This window comes from Carcharhinus amblyrhynchos, chromosome 11, assembly GCF_965287045.1.
Source record: "Carcharhinus amblyrhynchos chromosome 11, sCarAmb.v2.hapA, whole genome shotgun sequence".
NCBI lineage: Eukaryota > Metazoa > Chordata > Chondrichthyes > Carcharhiniformes > Carcharhinidae > Carcharhinus > Carcharhinus amblyrhynchos.
In genome coordinates this window covers 9,470,065-9,485,314 of record NC_137334.1, presented here as the reverse complement: position 1 = coordinate 9,485,314, position 15,250 = coordinate 9,470,065, and the positions used below count along the sequence as shown (strand labels likewise).

The following is a 15,250-nucleotide window of genomic DNA, read 5'->3' as shown; positions in this document are numbered from 1 at the left end:
CGTAGAAGATAGGAGCAGGAGGAGGCTATTTGGCCCTTCGAGCCTGCTCCACCATTCATCACAATCATGGCTGATCGTCCAACTCAATAGTTTAATCCTGCTTTTTCCCCATAACCTTTGATCCCATTCATCCCAAGTGCTATATCTAGCCCCTCTTCAATACATTCAATTTTTTGGTGTCAGCTACTTCCTGTGGTAATGAATTCCACAGGCTCACACTCTTTGGAAGCAATCTCTCCTCATCTCCGTCCTAAATGGTCTGCCCCAAATTTTCATACTGTGACCCCCTGGTTCTGGGCCCCCTCACCACCGGGAACATTCTCCCTGCATCTACCCTGTCTAGCCCTGTTAGAATTTTATAAGTCTCTATGAAATTCCCCCTCATTCATCTGAACTCCAGTGAAAACAATTCTAATCCAGTCAATCTCTCAGGATGTGATACATTCGTCCGTGACTTGTAGTCATTTTACAAGCAGCAGCAATAGGAGTCAAATGTACTGTACATAGCCTCCTAGTTAACTTTATCTGTATATAGTCTTGTTTTCAAATAATTTTGTTTTACCAGTCCTTGTTATATTGAATAGGAAGTAATTTTTGCCCCTTATCTAGTGCTTCTGTATCCTTTTTTATAATATGGTGACCAGAACTGTGCATAGTACTCCAAACTCTAGCTTGCTGAAGATGAAATCTGACACTTTGACTCGTTTCTGATGGGTTATCTTGAGTGGAATGTAAATCCTTTCATTCTCTACCCTTTTGCTTACCAGATAATTCATTACCTTCTTATTCTTCCCACCAAAATTCACTATCTGACACTTATCTATATTGTAGGCATACTTTTAAATGCACATGTGCAAATTTAATAGTGTAGGGTAAGTAAAGGGGAACCGATAGATGTAGTATACTTAGATTTACAACACGCATTTGAGAAGATAGCACACATACAGTTAATTTACAAGATAAGGGATTAGTTGGGGGTTAATATATTAGCATGGACGGAGGCTTAGTTAATTGACAGGAAGCAGAAAATAGGTTGTAACTGATGGGGCATCAGAAGAATCAGTGCTGGTGCCTCAGCTATTTGTAATCTATATTAATGACTTTGATAAAGAGACCAAGTAAGGCATCTAGGTTTGTTGATGGTACAAAGCTAGGTTAAGCAAAAAGATTGCCAAAATGATGTGGACAATTTAAATAGAGTCGTAGAGGTTTACAGCATAGAAACAGGCCCTTTGGCCCAACTTGTCCATGCTGCCGTTTTTTAAAACCCGTTAGCTAGTCCCACTTGCCTGCGTTTGGCCTACATCTCTCTATAACCGTTAAACGCTTTTTAATAGACAAAATTGTATCCGCCTCTACTACTACCTCTGGCAGCTTGTTCCAGACACTCATGACCCTTGGTGTGAAAAAAATTGCCCCTCTGGACACTTTTGTACCTCTCCCCTCTCACCTTAAACCTATGCGCTCTAGCTTTAGACACCCCTCCCTTTGGGAAAAGATATTGGCTATCTAGCTGAGCTATGCCCCTCATTATTTTCTAGACCACTATAGGATCACCCCTCAGTCTTCTACACTCCAAAGAAAAAAAGTCCCAGTCTATCCCATCTCTCCTTATAACTCAAACCATTAGGTCCTGGTAGCGTCCTAATAAATCTCTTCTGCATCTTTCTAGTTTAATAATATCCTTTCTATAATAGGGTGACCAGAACTGTACACAGTATTCCAAGTGCAGCCTTACCAACGTTTTGTACAACTTCAACAAGACATCCCAACTCCTGTATTCAGTGTTCTGACCAATGAAACCAAGCATGCTGAATGCCTTCTTCACCATTCTGTCCACCTGTAACTCCACTTTCAAGGAGCTATGAACCTGTACCTCGTGATCTCTTTGTTCTATAACTCTCCCCAATGCCCTACCATTAACTATGTCCTGCCCTGGTTCAATCTACCAAAATGTATTACCTCGCATTTATCTAAATTAAACTCCATCTGTCATTCGTCAGCCCGTTGGCCCAGTTGATCAAGAACCCATTGCAATCGGAGATAACCTTCTTCACTATCCACTATGCCACCAATCTTGGTGTAATTTGCAAACTTACTAACTGTTCCTTCTATATTCTCACCCAAATCATTCATATAAATGACAAATAAAGTGGGCCCAGCACCACTCCCTGAGGCACACCGCTGGTCACAGGTCTCCAGTCTGAGAAACAACTCTCTACAACTTTCTGTCATCAAGCCAATTTTGTATCCGTTTCGCTACCTCACCCTGGGATCCCGTGAGATTTAACCTTATGAACAACCTACCATGTGGTACCTAAAGTCCATGTAGACAACATCAACTGCACTGCCCTCATCTACCTTCTTGGTTACCCATCATTCAAAAACTCAATCAAGTTTGTGAGACATGATTTTCCATTCACAAAGCCATATTAACTGTCCCTAGTAAGTCCTTACATCTCTAAATGCCTGTAGACCCTGTCTCTCAGAATATCTTTCAACAATTTACCCACCACAGATATGAGGCTCACTAGTCTGTAGTTCCCACGCTTTTCCCTGCAGCCCTTCTTAAACAAAGGCACAACATTTACCACCCTCCAATCTTCAGGCACCTCACTTGTGACTATCGATGATTCAAGTATCTCTGCTAGAGGACCCACAATTTCCTCCCTAGCCTCCCACAATATCCTGGGATACACTTCATCAGGTCCTGGGGATTTATCTACCTGGATGTGCTTTAAGACTTCCAACATCTTCTCTGTAATATGTACACTCCTCAAGACATAACTATTTATTTCCCCAAGTTCTCTAACATTCATGCTTTTCACAATAGTAAATACCGCTGAGAAATATTCATTTTGGATCTCACCCATTTCTTGTGGATCTGCATGTAGATGACCTTGTTGATCCTTAAGAGGCCCTACTCTCTCCTTAGTTATGCTTTTGGCCTTTATGTATTTGTAGAAGCTCCTTGGATTCTCCTTTGCCTTATCAACCAAAACAATCTCATGTCCCCTTTTTGCCCTCCTGATTTCTCTCTTACCTCTACTCCTACACCTCCTATATCTTCAAGGGATTCATTTGATCCCAGCTGCCTATGTATGTCATGTGCCTCCTCCTTCTTCTTGACCAGGGCCTCAATATCCTGGGTCATCCAGGGTTCCATACTCCTACCAGCCTTGCCCTTCACTTTAAGAGGAATGTGCTTACACTGGAATCCTTTAGAAAGCCCCCCACTTACCAGTCGTCCCTTTGCCTTCCCACAGACTCCCCCAATTAAGTTTTGAAAGTTCCTGCCGGATACCATCAAAATTAACCAACATGAATGGACAACAGGTGGCAAATGTGTGGAAGTATGATAATAAAAGAATAGAAATGTGGGGTATTTTTGAAAAGTGAAACTTTTAAATGTTCGGAAAGCCTTAACTGTACTCGTGCAAGAACGACGAAAGTTAGCAATAGAAACAGAAAATGCTCTGCAAGTCTGGAAGCATCTTTCTGATGAATGGTTATTGACCTGAAATATTGGCTCTGTTACTCTGTCCATAGATGCTACAAAGAATGGTGGATATTTCCAGCATTTTATAAATTTTTAAATGTTCAGCATCTGCAGAATTCTGCTTTTTGACAGAAAGCCAGCATGTAGGTGCATCAAGTAATTACAAAGGCAATGGCATATTTGTCTTTATTGCAAGATGAATGGAGTACCAGATTGAGGATGTTTTGCTAAGATTGTACAGGACTTTAGTGAAACCAAACCTGGAGTGTTGTTCACAGTTTTGCTCTTCATATCTAAGGAAGGATATATTTACCTTGGAGGCTGTACAGCAAAGGTTCACTCGATTGCTTCCTGGATGAGAGGGTTTTCCTATGCTTAGAGACTGGGCAAATTGAATCCATACTCTCTAGAGTTATAAAGAATGAAAGGTGATTGCATTGAAAGACCTTGAGGGTGCTTGACAGATCGATACTGAGGTTGCTTCTCCTGAGAGGAGAATTTACAACATAGGGACACAGCTTCAGGATAAGGAGTTAATCATTTAGGACTGAGATGAAGAGAAATTTCTTCATCCAGAGAGTTGTAAGTCTTTGGAATTCCCTACCCCAGACAGTTGTGGATGCTCCATCACTGAATATATTCAAGGCAGGGTGGGTTTTTTTATCTCTGTGAGCGGGATATGGGAGCTTGCAGGGAAGTGGAGTTATATAGAATGCCTACAGTGCAGAAGGGGCCATTTAGCCCATCAAGTCTGCACCAATTCTCTGAAAGAGCATCCCACTCTGCTCCACCCTATTGTCATAACCCTGCACACTTATCATGGCTAATCCTAACCTACACCAACACATCTTTAGACACACTGAGGGACAAATTTAGAATGGCCAATTCACCCAACCTGTACATCTTTGGACTGTGGGAGCAAACTGGAGCACCTGGAGGAAACGCATGCAAACACAGGAAGAACATGCAAACTCCAGAGACAGTCACTGTTGTAGGTAAAATAATACCTCTGAGACTATTAGTGAATCAAAATACAGTGGTTTTTATTTCAAAACTCCGGCGTTTATTCCAGAGTTTTGGGAGAAACTGGTTCCAACCAGGACTACCAGACTTTTCATAGAACACAAACACAAGTGGACATTTATATATTATGAGCTCCAGCAGTAATCGCGATTCAAAGTTCCAATTCCGGCCAGACCTCCAGGTCTTCCTTCCTTGATCGTGATTCAGCTCCAGATTTAATCAGGAATCGCAGTCATGACATAGTCTTCAATCCGGTCACAATTCAAAACCCTTCTGCAGCAGTACCGGCATCTCTGTCTTTGAAGTTACTTGTGTGATCGCAGCTGTCCCAGCAGGACTCTTCCTGTTAAAAGCCAGTATTGCGATCTGTCATCAGCAGTTGTCAAAAGCCAATATAGTAAATTACCATCTGTGTAACGATGTCCAACTAACACAAATAGGTAAGAGTTGCAAAGTCTACAAAATAACAGCCACATTAAACTATCTGCCTTTATAAAAATGAGAGTTAAAGCATGTAAGACATGAACAAATAACTAATATTACAGCCAGCTGAAGGAGATCACCCATGAGGAAGGGTTATGTTTGTGACATATTCTAGGTACAAAATCCATTAACCCTTTCCCTTCTTCAGGTACAAAATGCATTCACCCTTTCCCTACTTCAGTCATCCAGGGCCAGAATTGAACCCAAGTCTCTGCACTGTGAGCCAACAGTGTTAACCACCTTGCCACCCTCTGATGAATCATCACAGAAAGAAATTACGAAATAAGTGTCTGGCTCTCAAGCAGATTGACAACGTTTTCACACATGCATATACATGCAAGCTTATGCACATAAATTTTGTAAAAACTGAATAAAGTGAACCTCAATTTACAGAATAGTAAAATACTAATATCTCAGTTTACTCTCTATATCAAGTGAATGGAAGAAGATGTCTGTAATAGTGAAATTACTGCCCAAATTGGAGTATTCATCCTGCATTACTGGTGGCACGAAAGGGAAGAATACACAGTATGGATCAGTGGTAACTGATAGAATTAAAGTGCCCAATCTCTGCCTACATCCTCACAGCGATCCTCTTAATAATGCTTTTAGCAGCTTCCACTCCATCTCAGCAGCTGTGAGTCGTCTGTCTCAGGATTACAGTGCTTTTCTGAAAAGTATAAAGTCAGGTCCCAGGTCAGGCTCACAACTCAGAGAAGCAGAAGATTCAGCTCTTCCTTTAGATTAGCAAGTCCCTGAATCAATATTGAACACGGCAATTTCTAGACGAGCTGGCCATTTACTATAAGTGAACTTGAACGAACTGCTTCTTCCATAATATCAAACTGTCAATCAGCAGCATTCAGTTAGTTGCCTAATCCTGTTAGGATGTTTTGATATAAAGATCTACTGGGTCTTAGTATATGAAATATATATAATATATGAGTATATTGTTTGTCATTTTGCCATTTTACTTACATGATTTGACTTTGCATCAAGACAGAGGTGTACACAGATCTCAAATTAGACTGGCATATTCACTGTGCTAAATATATGAACCATCCCCACTCTGTAGGTGCGTGGTATAACTTACTGCAAAACTGCATTTGAGGACCCAAAGAGTTTCATCCACTTTTCTCTTGTCAATCCCCTTCACACAAGTTCTCTTTAGTAAGAATGCATATCTCTCAAAGTTCAGACGTATGAATTGTGAACTATTTCCAAGGTATGGCTTTACTTAGAGGTAAACAAATTGTGCTTGTGCTGTGGATTTAGATCCAAACAACCAAATCAATAGTTGTTTGAAGGCATGCAGCTGTTGATGAATATGTTTAGACACGGTACAGGAGCAGGAGTCATTCTCCTGAAAGCTCCATCATCACTTTCAGTAATGGTTCGATCTTAATGTTCAACTCTTACTCATGAGAAAGAGTTTGAAGAGAAACTATTTTGCCAGTCTGTACATTAACTAAGTGAGGTAAACGTTAATTGAAAATATTAGTTTATCTCTCGCTAAAACATGTTTGACGAAATTGTGTTTGTGTGTGGTGGAATTATTCCCTGAGGAATTTGCATAAAGTGGATATCAAACTGTGGGACAGTCCTTCTCTTGAAAGGGAAGGATGACAATGATGTGCCTTCACTTTGGAGTTATATGTGCTGTTTTCTTTGCAGTCACAAAGACGGTGTGCGCACAGCAGTGTGATGAGCGATGCTTCAGCCCATTTGTCAGCGACTGCTGCCATCGGGAATGTGCGGGCGGCTGCTCGGGGCCAAAGGACACTGATTGCTTTGTATGTGACTGCAAGTAACGTGGAACAACTTCAAGTTTATTACAGTATCATTAACCAGTTTCAGGTTCATTACAGCAACATCAACTGAATTCAACTATGACCCAGTCAAATTCATTACAGAATCACTGACTCAATTGAAATTTGCTATAGTAACACTGACCCAATTCAAATCCATTACAGTAATGCTGACCCAATCTATTACAGTAACACTGATCCAATTCAAATCAATTACAGTAACACTGACCCAATTCAAATCCATTACAGCAACACCGACCCAATTCAAACTCATTACAGTAACACTGATCCAATTCAAATCCATTGCAGTAACATTGACCCAGTTCAATCCATTACAATAAAACTGACCCAATTCAAACTCATTACAGTAACACTGCCCCAATTCAAACTCATTATATTAACACTGACTAAATTCAAATCCATTACAGTAACACTGACCCAATTCAAATCCATTACAGTAACACTGATCCAATTCAAATCCATTACAGTAACATTGACCTAATTCAATCCATTACAGTAACACTGACACAATTCAAACTCATTACAGTAACACTGATCAAATTCAAATCCATTACGGTAACACTGACCCAATTCAAACTCATTATAGTAACATTGATCCAATTCAAGTTCATCACAGTAACATTGATCTATTTCAAGTGCATTACAGTATCTCTGATCCATTGCATCACCTATGGGTCTGTGTGTCAACAATAATAAAAGTACAAGCATTCCTATAAATGTTTCTTACAACTGTCACAACTCTAGACGTTAGATGAGGAATTGATAAATCATCTGAGACAAGGAAATGTGCATTTGCTTTAAAAAGCTTGTAGCATAACATCGTGATGCAGTACCTTTGTGCTTTAATGTGGTAATTAAATAGAGAAGGGTTCATTTTCATCTGAATTGTTTCTATTGTAATAAATTCACGATCTACCTCCTTAGTCCATCTAACTTTTTATGAAAGGCACTAAAAGATTTGTGATATTTGCTGTAGTACAGACTTTTTGCCTGAAGCCATAACAGCAGTGGCATTGTCAGAATTTCCCTGCCCAATAACTGCCAAATGAAGCAATAGTTGTTTTTAAGCTAACTTTTAAAGACTGATTGTCTGGTATGTAATGCACGATAATGTACTTTTAGAAGTTTACACTAAACGTCTCCTGACAGAGATACCTTAGGTTAGAGAGTGTTTTCTTTGGCTATGTTGTTTTGACATATAGCACTACTTAATAAAGCGAAACATAGACCTTGTCTAGTTAGTTCACAGTAGCAAATAGGAGCAGTACAGTAGCACAGTGACTAACTCTGCTGCCTCACAGCGCCAGGGACCCAAGTTCAGTTCCAGCATTGGGACTGTGTGGAGATTGCATGTTCTCCCTGTGTCTGTGTGGGTTTCCTCTGGATGCTTCAGTTTCCTCCCACAGCCCAAAGTTGTGTAGCCTAGGTGGATTAGATGTGCTAAATTGACCCTTAGTGTCTGAAGATGTGTAGGTTAGATGGGATTATCCATGGCACATGTATGGGATTACGAGATAAGGCGGGGAAGTGGGTCTGGGTAAAATACTCAGAGTCAATGTACACTCAAAAAACCTCTTCTACACTGTAGGGATTTTATAAAGGTATTGATAGGATAAAAGACAACACGCAACATGGCCATTAGAACAAGATAATAAGGTAATACTGGTGATAATGGCGAACCATACATTGGTTCACCAGAACAAGGTAGTAGTAATAAGCAATATTAGCGGTAAAGGGTCCTTTAAAAAAGGAAATTTTATTGGCACAGCATTATCCCAGAAACATCAAAACATTGGCACAGAATGAGGCCCATCCAGACAATAGTTTCCTCTCTCATGTGTTATTAATCTTTCCCAGGACGAGTACAGTACAGGTTAGTTACAAAATAAAGCCCCCTGTAAACTGCCCCTTGAACACTCTTGCGTCAGGTAGAGTGTGGACTGGATACAGAATAAAAATTCAGCTCCAACAACGACTTGCTCAAGTTATCAGTATTACATTTTTCCACTTTGAGTAGATGAACTAGGAATGGTTTTGTCCTGATACTCACTAGGAATTGGTTCAAGTGGACCCAAATCCACTTCATACAGGATACTTAAGAGGAAGTTCTCACTTTGGCATTGGTGATGCAATACCAAAATTATATCATAATTTCATGGAAAAATATGAAAAGAAAGAATATCAGGGGTTATTGATGCAAGACAAGAGATAGGATTAGAGTGGACCTCTCCGGTTTGAGACCTAGCAGCAGCATGCCGAAAGGAGCTGAAAGGCCTCTTTTCGGGCTGTAATATCCGTGGTTCTGCCTTGTTATGGCACTCTGTACCAAACAATAAAAACAGCATGTTATCATCGAAATAGCTGCATTTATTTCTTGTAACCACAACTCTCTTTATCTTACAGGCCTGCACCAACTTCAATGACAGTGGAGCCTGTGTTATTCAGTGTCCCTTGCCGTTCTTTTACAACACTATAACATTCCAAGTGGAACCTAATCCCAATGCCAAATATACGTATGGAGCATTCTGCGTCAAGAAATGCCCACGTAGGTATACCAGAAAGAAGGTTCTCTTGTGGCCCATGTTGATAATTATAATACCCCCTCTTAGTTGGACATGCCATGGATAAGTGATGGAGGATATTTCCAGGAATGTATTGTCTCAGTACCAAATGTGGCCTTGAGCTAATTGTACTCTTGCATGTGTTTAGATTATTTAAGTGTAGTGCCATGTTTGTATTTCATATTCTGTTGGGAAGAGAGATGAGGAGTAAGGGGATTCTCTCCCAAGCTTACTTCATCAAGCATGGCATAAGAACCACCACAAAGAGTGTGGTTGGATGAATGAGGTGATGGCCCCCTCAGCCAATTATATTTTACTTGTGTTACGTACATTGGAGAGGGTGGGGGTTAACTTAAACACTACTGACTTCTCATTACCCATTCTTAAACAGAAAGGTATTTTGATTTGTTTTCCACTTTATAAGCAGTGACATATTTCCACAACCTCTCAATTTTTGTGTGAACCGATTTCCTAGCACTAATCCCATGGCAAACTCCAAGGCTTGGCTTATTTGCTCACACGCAAAATGTGGGAGGAGGGTGACAGTGTCACTTCCATGCCAAGGCAGTAAAGAGAGGGTAAGAGAAAAGAAAGATTTACAGTATGAAGACCATGGAGAACATAAATATTGGCTCACTTGCGTTCCAGAATCCTTTATGAAGGACAGTGGGCTGATAACTGATCAGGTGGTGTTGACTTCACACCATGAGATAGGCAAATAGATATGAATCAGCCTTGTAGGTGATGATACAGAAGTCCAGAGTCAGTACAGTTAGGGTCAGGTGTTCGCCCTGGGCAAAACTGTTTTTCTGTGAAGCTGCTAGACAAATGATCAACAACAGACTGAGCTAATCAGCCCAGCAAGGCAATATTCCCTGTTCAACAAGCCAGAGGCGTAGATCATATGCCTACCTCTCTATAAAGTCTTCAACAAAAGATGTTTATCCTGTGTTTGGAAATTGGCTATGCTTTCCAGTCTGATAATGTCCTAACTATTATAGATCAAAAGGAATGTTAGAGAGACCATTGTCTTAGCCGACATTCTGGACGGAACTTCCCAGCTGCGCTCGCCCTAAGGCCAGAAATTTCCGCCCAAGGTCAACAGATGGCCTGCTCCTGTCCACTACGATTCCTGTGAAGGCAGGATTGGAAAATTCCACCCCCCTCCCCATATCTCCATGTATCAAACACAAAAAGCCTCGAATGTAGCTCCCTTGGGACCCAGGTTCTATCCTGGCCTTGGGTCACTGTCTGGAGTTTGCATGTTCTGCCCATGTTTGCATGAGTTTCCTCTGAGTTCCCTGGATTCCTCCTACAAAGATGTGCATGTTGGGTGGATTGGCCATGCTAAATTTCCCCTGACCTTAGTGTTCAAAGATGTGTAGGATACTTGGATTGGCCATGGTAAATACGCAGGGCTATGAGTAGGGCAGGGGGGGTGGGACTGAGGAAGATGGTCTTTTGGCGTGTTGATACAGATTTGATGTCTGAATAGCCACCTTTTGTAGGTGTTCTATGGTTAGCAGCTCCTTAAAGATAACAAGGTCTGAGATTTCTGAAACAGGCAAGTAGCTGTTTGTGTTCTGGGGTCACAGACAAATACATTTTCAACCATTTTAAGGATCATTTTTCAGCTTCTAACATTTTCGAAATTGCTATCTACATAACATATATAGTATTTACAAATATATTTATAAAAAAATGAGGTCTTAGTTGCTCACTTTTGGGAACACAGGGTCAAGAAAAAGCTCTATAATCCACCAGCAGGACACAACATGTTGGAGTGATTTCCCTTTCCTCAGATGGCATTTCTGTTCAGTCTTTTATGCCAAAACTGAGAGATTACAGCTGCCAGGGAAGATTGAACAGGTTAGGTGAGATTCTTAACTCACTCAAAACTCATATTGCCTCTCCACCTGTTTTTCTTGAATTCAATCACTTCACAGTTCTTAACATTTAATTGCACCATCCACCCATATGTCTGCCCATTTCTGTCTGCCACATCCTCTCCCCCCGCCTGAAGTCTACTATTACTGTTTGCTGCAAGTTGCAAACTTTGTATCATCCACAAACTTTGAAATTGTGTTCCCTATATCAAAGCTCAGGTCATTTATATATAACAAGAAAAGTAATGAACACTGCCACCTCACAGTGTCCAGAGACCCCGATTTGATTCCTGGCTCAGGTAACTAACTATCTGTGCCAAGTCTGCACGTTCTCCCCGTGTCTGCATGGGCTTCCTCCAGGTGCTCCGGTTTCTTCTCATATTCTAAAAGAAGTACTGGTTATATGCATTGGCCATGCTAAATTTTCTCTCAGTGTACCCGAACAGGCACTGGAGTATGGCAACTAGGGGATTTTCACAGTAACTTCATTGCAGTGTTAATGTAAGCCTACTTGTGACACTTTTTTTTGCTTTTTTTGAAGTTTTAGATTGTATAAAGTAAAAGAAGCAGAAGAGTTAGAAAGCAGAGAGCTTTTAGGAGGAAATTTTAAAGCTTAAGGCCTGGATAATGGAAATTATGGCTGTCAAAAGCGAAGCAATGGAAAGTGGGAATGCAGAAGTGACCAAAATTGGAGGATAGTAGGGCTGGAGGAGGTTACAGAGATCAGGTGGGAAAAAATGTTTTCATTTCAACCATTCTTCAGCTGGTGAACATTAATAAATGTTTGGGTTGAGACATTTTCAACAACACTGAACATGTTTCTTGGTATGCAAGTACTATTCTCTACTGCAAAGGCATCAGCTGAAGTGTTGAATGGATTGTTAGCCTCAACATCGAATCATAACCATTGTCCAGCCTAATGAAGCAAAGAAATACTGCAAACTTAAACCATCTCCCTTGTCTCCTCCATCCTCATCTCTAAGAATAAGAGGTCACATCACAACAGGTTATAGTCCAACAAGTTTATTTGAAATCATAAGCTTTCAGGCACTGCTCCTTCGTGAGGTGAAGTGGAGTGAGGTGCACAGGCACAGAATATATAGGTGGAGTGACAATGGCCTATATATTCTGATTAACAAGTAATCAAAGGTATCAAAGAATAAGTACAGTGTAGTGCCGAATAGTCTTTACAAGTAATCACGAGTGCTAATAGACAAATGCAAGCAGTTAAGTATAATCAGTGTGTGTAAAGTGTCGACAGGCTGTACAACAAGCAACGAGATGACCTAAGAACTGATAATGTAAGGCAGAAAGATAATTACAAACAATCAAAGAGTAAGGTGATGCTAAACACTATGTTAGCTGATATTATTAATTGTTCTCTCCCACCAGGTATTGTCCCACTCTGTAATTTTTCTGTCATCACTCTCTTCTTTCAAAAAAACCAACCCTTGACCCTACTCTCCTTGTAAATTGCTTCCCCATCCTGAACCTTCCTTTCTTCTCCAAAGTCTCCTCCCAAATCCATGTTTGTCTATCTGTGGCATGTTTGCCATGTTTGGATCCCTCCAATCAGTACCAAAACAGATCCTATCAAATTCATAAGTGACTCATTTGCTCAATATCCTTCTTGTAACCTTTGACACAGTGACTGCACTATTCCCTTCAAACTCGTCTCCACTGTCGTCCAGTTGGTTTGGACTGCTTCCATCTGATTTCATTCTTACTTATCTAATTGGAGCTAATGATTCACTTGCAATTGTTTCTCCTCCTGTCCCCAGACCACTACCTCTGATCTCTCTCATGGATCTCTCCTTGATCTCCCACCCATCTATTTCTCACCTACATGCTGCCCCTTGGCAATGTCATTTAAAAGGTTTTGACTGTACCACGATGACATCCAGCTCCACTTCACCTAAACACTCTTGACTCCTCCACAGTTGCTAAATTATCAGACTGCTTATCCAACATTCAGTGCTGGATGAGTCAAAATTTCCTCCAATTAAATATTGGGAAGACTGAAGTAATTATCTTTGGTGTCCATCAAAAACTCTGTTCCCTAACTAATAACTCCATCCCTCTCCCTGGCAACAGCCTGAGACTAAACAATCTATTTGCAATCTTATTGTCACATTCCACCCTGAGATGTGATTCTGACCACATATCGGGTGCCTTCAGTAAGACTGCCTATTTCCACCTCTGCAGTAATGCTCAACTTCACCTTGTCTCAGCTCCTCTACCCACTGAAACATTCATCAATTTCTTCTTACTTTTACTCTTGTGCTCTCCTGGCTAGTCTCTCACATTCTATTCTCCAAAAGCTTAAGGGCATCCAAAACTCAACTGTCCATGTCTTAACTCAGACTCAGTCCCCTTCACCTATCACCCCTGTGTTTGCTGACTGGTTACTGGACAAGCAAAGCCTTATTTTTAAAATTCTCATCTTTATTTTAACAACCCCTCCATGGCCTCACACATCCCTAACTCTGTTATCTCTTTTAGCTCCAGAATACTTGGAGATATCTGTGTGTCCTCACGCTATCTGTGTGGGTTTCCTCGGAGTGGTCCGGTTTCACCCACAGTCTGAAAGACTGTGCATTGGCCATGCTAAATTCTCCCTTACTGTACCCTAATGGACTCCGGAGTGTGGCAACAAGGAGATTTTCATAGTAACTTCATTGCAGTGTTAATGTAAGCCTATTTGTGACTAATAAATACATTTTAAAAATAAACTTTTTATCTTGATTTTAATTGCTCCACAACTTGCAGCTTTCAGTTGCCTCAGCTTTAAGCTGTGGAGTTATTTCCCCACACTTCTCTGCCTCTCTATCTCACTTTATTTCTTTAAGACATTCCTCAAAACATACCCTTTAAACAAGCTTTTTGTTATCTGACTTAATAGAGTGTGACTTTACAGAGTGAGCAGCTGGGAATTTGATGAGTGATGGAGTTTTATTCTACTTTTACTTGTATTTAGCATTTAACTAAAAACTACTGTTTAAGTTAAGTTTAGATGCATAGATTTGGTCTGAGTAAGCATTTCCTGGAGAGCAGTTATATTCGGTTAATCAGGTAGCTAGCTTAATCTGGCTTCTAGCAAAGCTGAATCATCTGAGTCTCAACTAGTATAAATACTGGGGTCCTCAGTATAACTTATAACTTTACAGAGTGTGCAGCTGGCAGTTTGATGAGTGAGGGGATTCAATAAAGAGGGCAAGGAGGAGCTGCTTTTCATTTTTTATCTCCGGTATTTGGTTCTTACTTCAAAACAGAGGAAGAAGCTGTTTGCTGAGTATTTGATAAGTCATTCTACTTATAAAAAGTAGTTTGTAAAATTCAAGGTATGACAGGGCAGCTCAACCGCGTGGAATGTGCATCCTGTGGAATGTGGGAGGTTATAGATGCACCCCAAACAAACACATTTGCTGGAAGAGTCACTGGCTGCAGGAGCTTGAGCTCTGGGTTTCGGAACCTGAGCGATGACTGAAGTCTCTGTGGTGCATCTGTGAGGCAGAGAAGTAGATGGATAGCAGACTTAGGGAGTTGATCACTCTGCAAAATAGGAGCATGCAGGGAAAGAGGAAATGGGTGACCACCAGGCAGTGTAATACAACCAGGAAGGTAATGCAGGGGTCCCCAAGTTGATCTCACTCACTAACCGATTTTCCATTTTGGTTCCTCAGGGGAGTGCAGGAAGTGTCAAGCTCAGGGTACCACAGGTGGATCAGCTTCACAGGAAGGGAGAAAGAAGAGTGGAAGAGCAATTGTGATAGGGGATTTGTTAGTTAGGATAAAAGTTTATGCAGCCATGGATATAACTCCAGTATGGTATGTTGCCTTCCTGATGCCAGGGTCAAGGATGTCAGAGTGGCTGCAGGACATTCTTCTTGGGGAAGGATGAACAGCCAGTGGTCATGGTCTATATTGAGACCAACAACGCTGGAAACAGGATGAGGCCCTGAAAGCACA

General features: G+C 40.9%; 1 protein-coding gene across 2 annotated transcripts in view; it reads left to right on the top strand.

Annotated features, from left to right (window-relative positions):
- The window catches only part of LOC145349910 (receptor tyrosine-protein kinase erbB-4-like), a 1,005,257-nt gene that overhangs the window by 647,884 nt on the left and 342,123 nt on the right, over positions 1-15,250 (top strand). For both annotated transcript variants that reach the window (XM_080198569.1, XM_080198568.1), the window contains exons 6-7: positions 6,680-6,798; positions 9,238-9,379. In XM_080198569.1, coding sequence (XP_080054695.1) covers positions 6,680-6,798; positions 9,238-9,379 — 261 coding nt within the window. The remainder of the gene's footprint in view (positions 1-6,679; positions 6,799-9,237; positions 9,380-15,250) is intronic.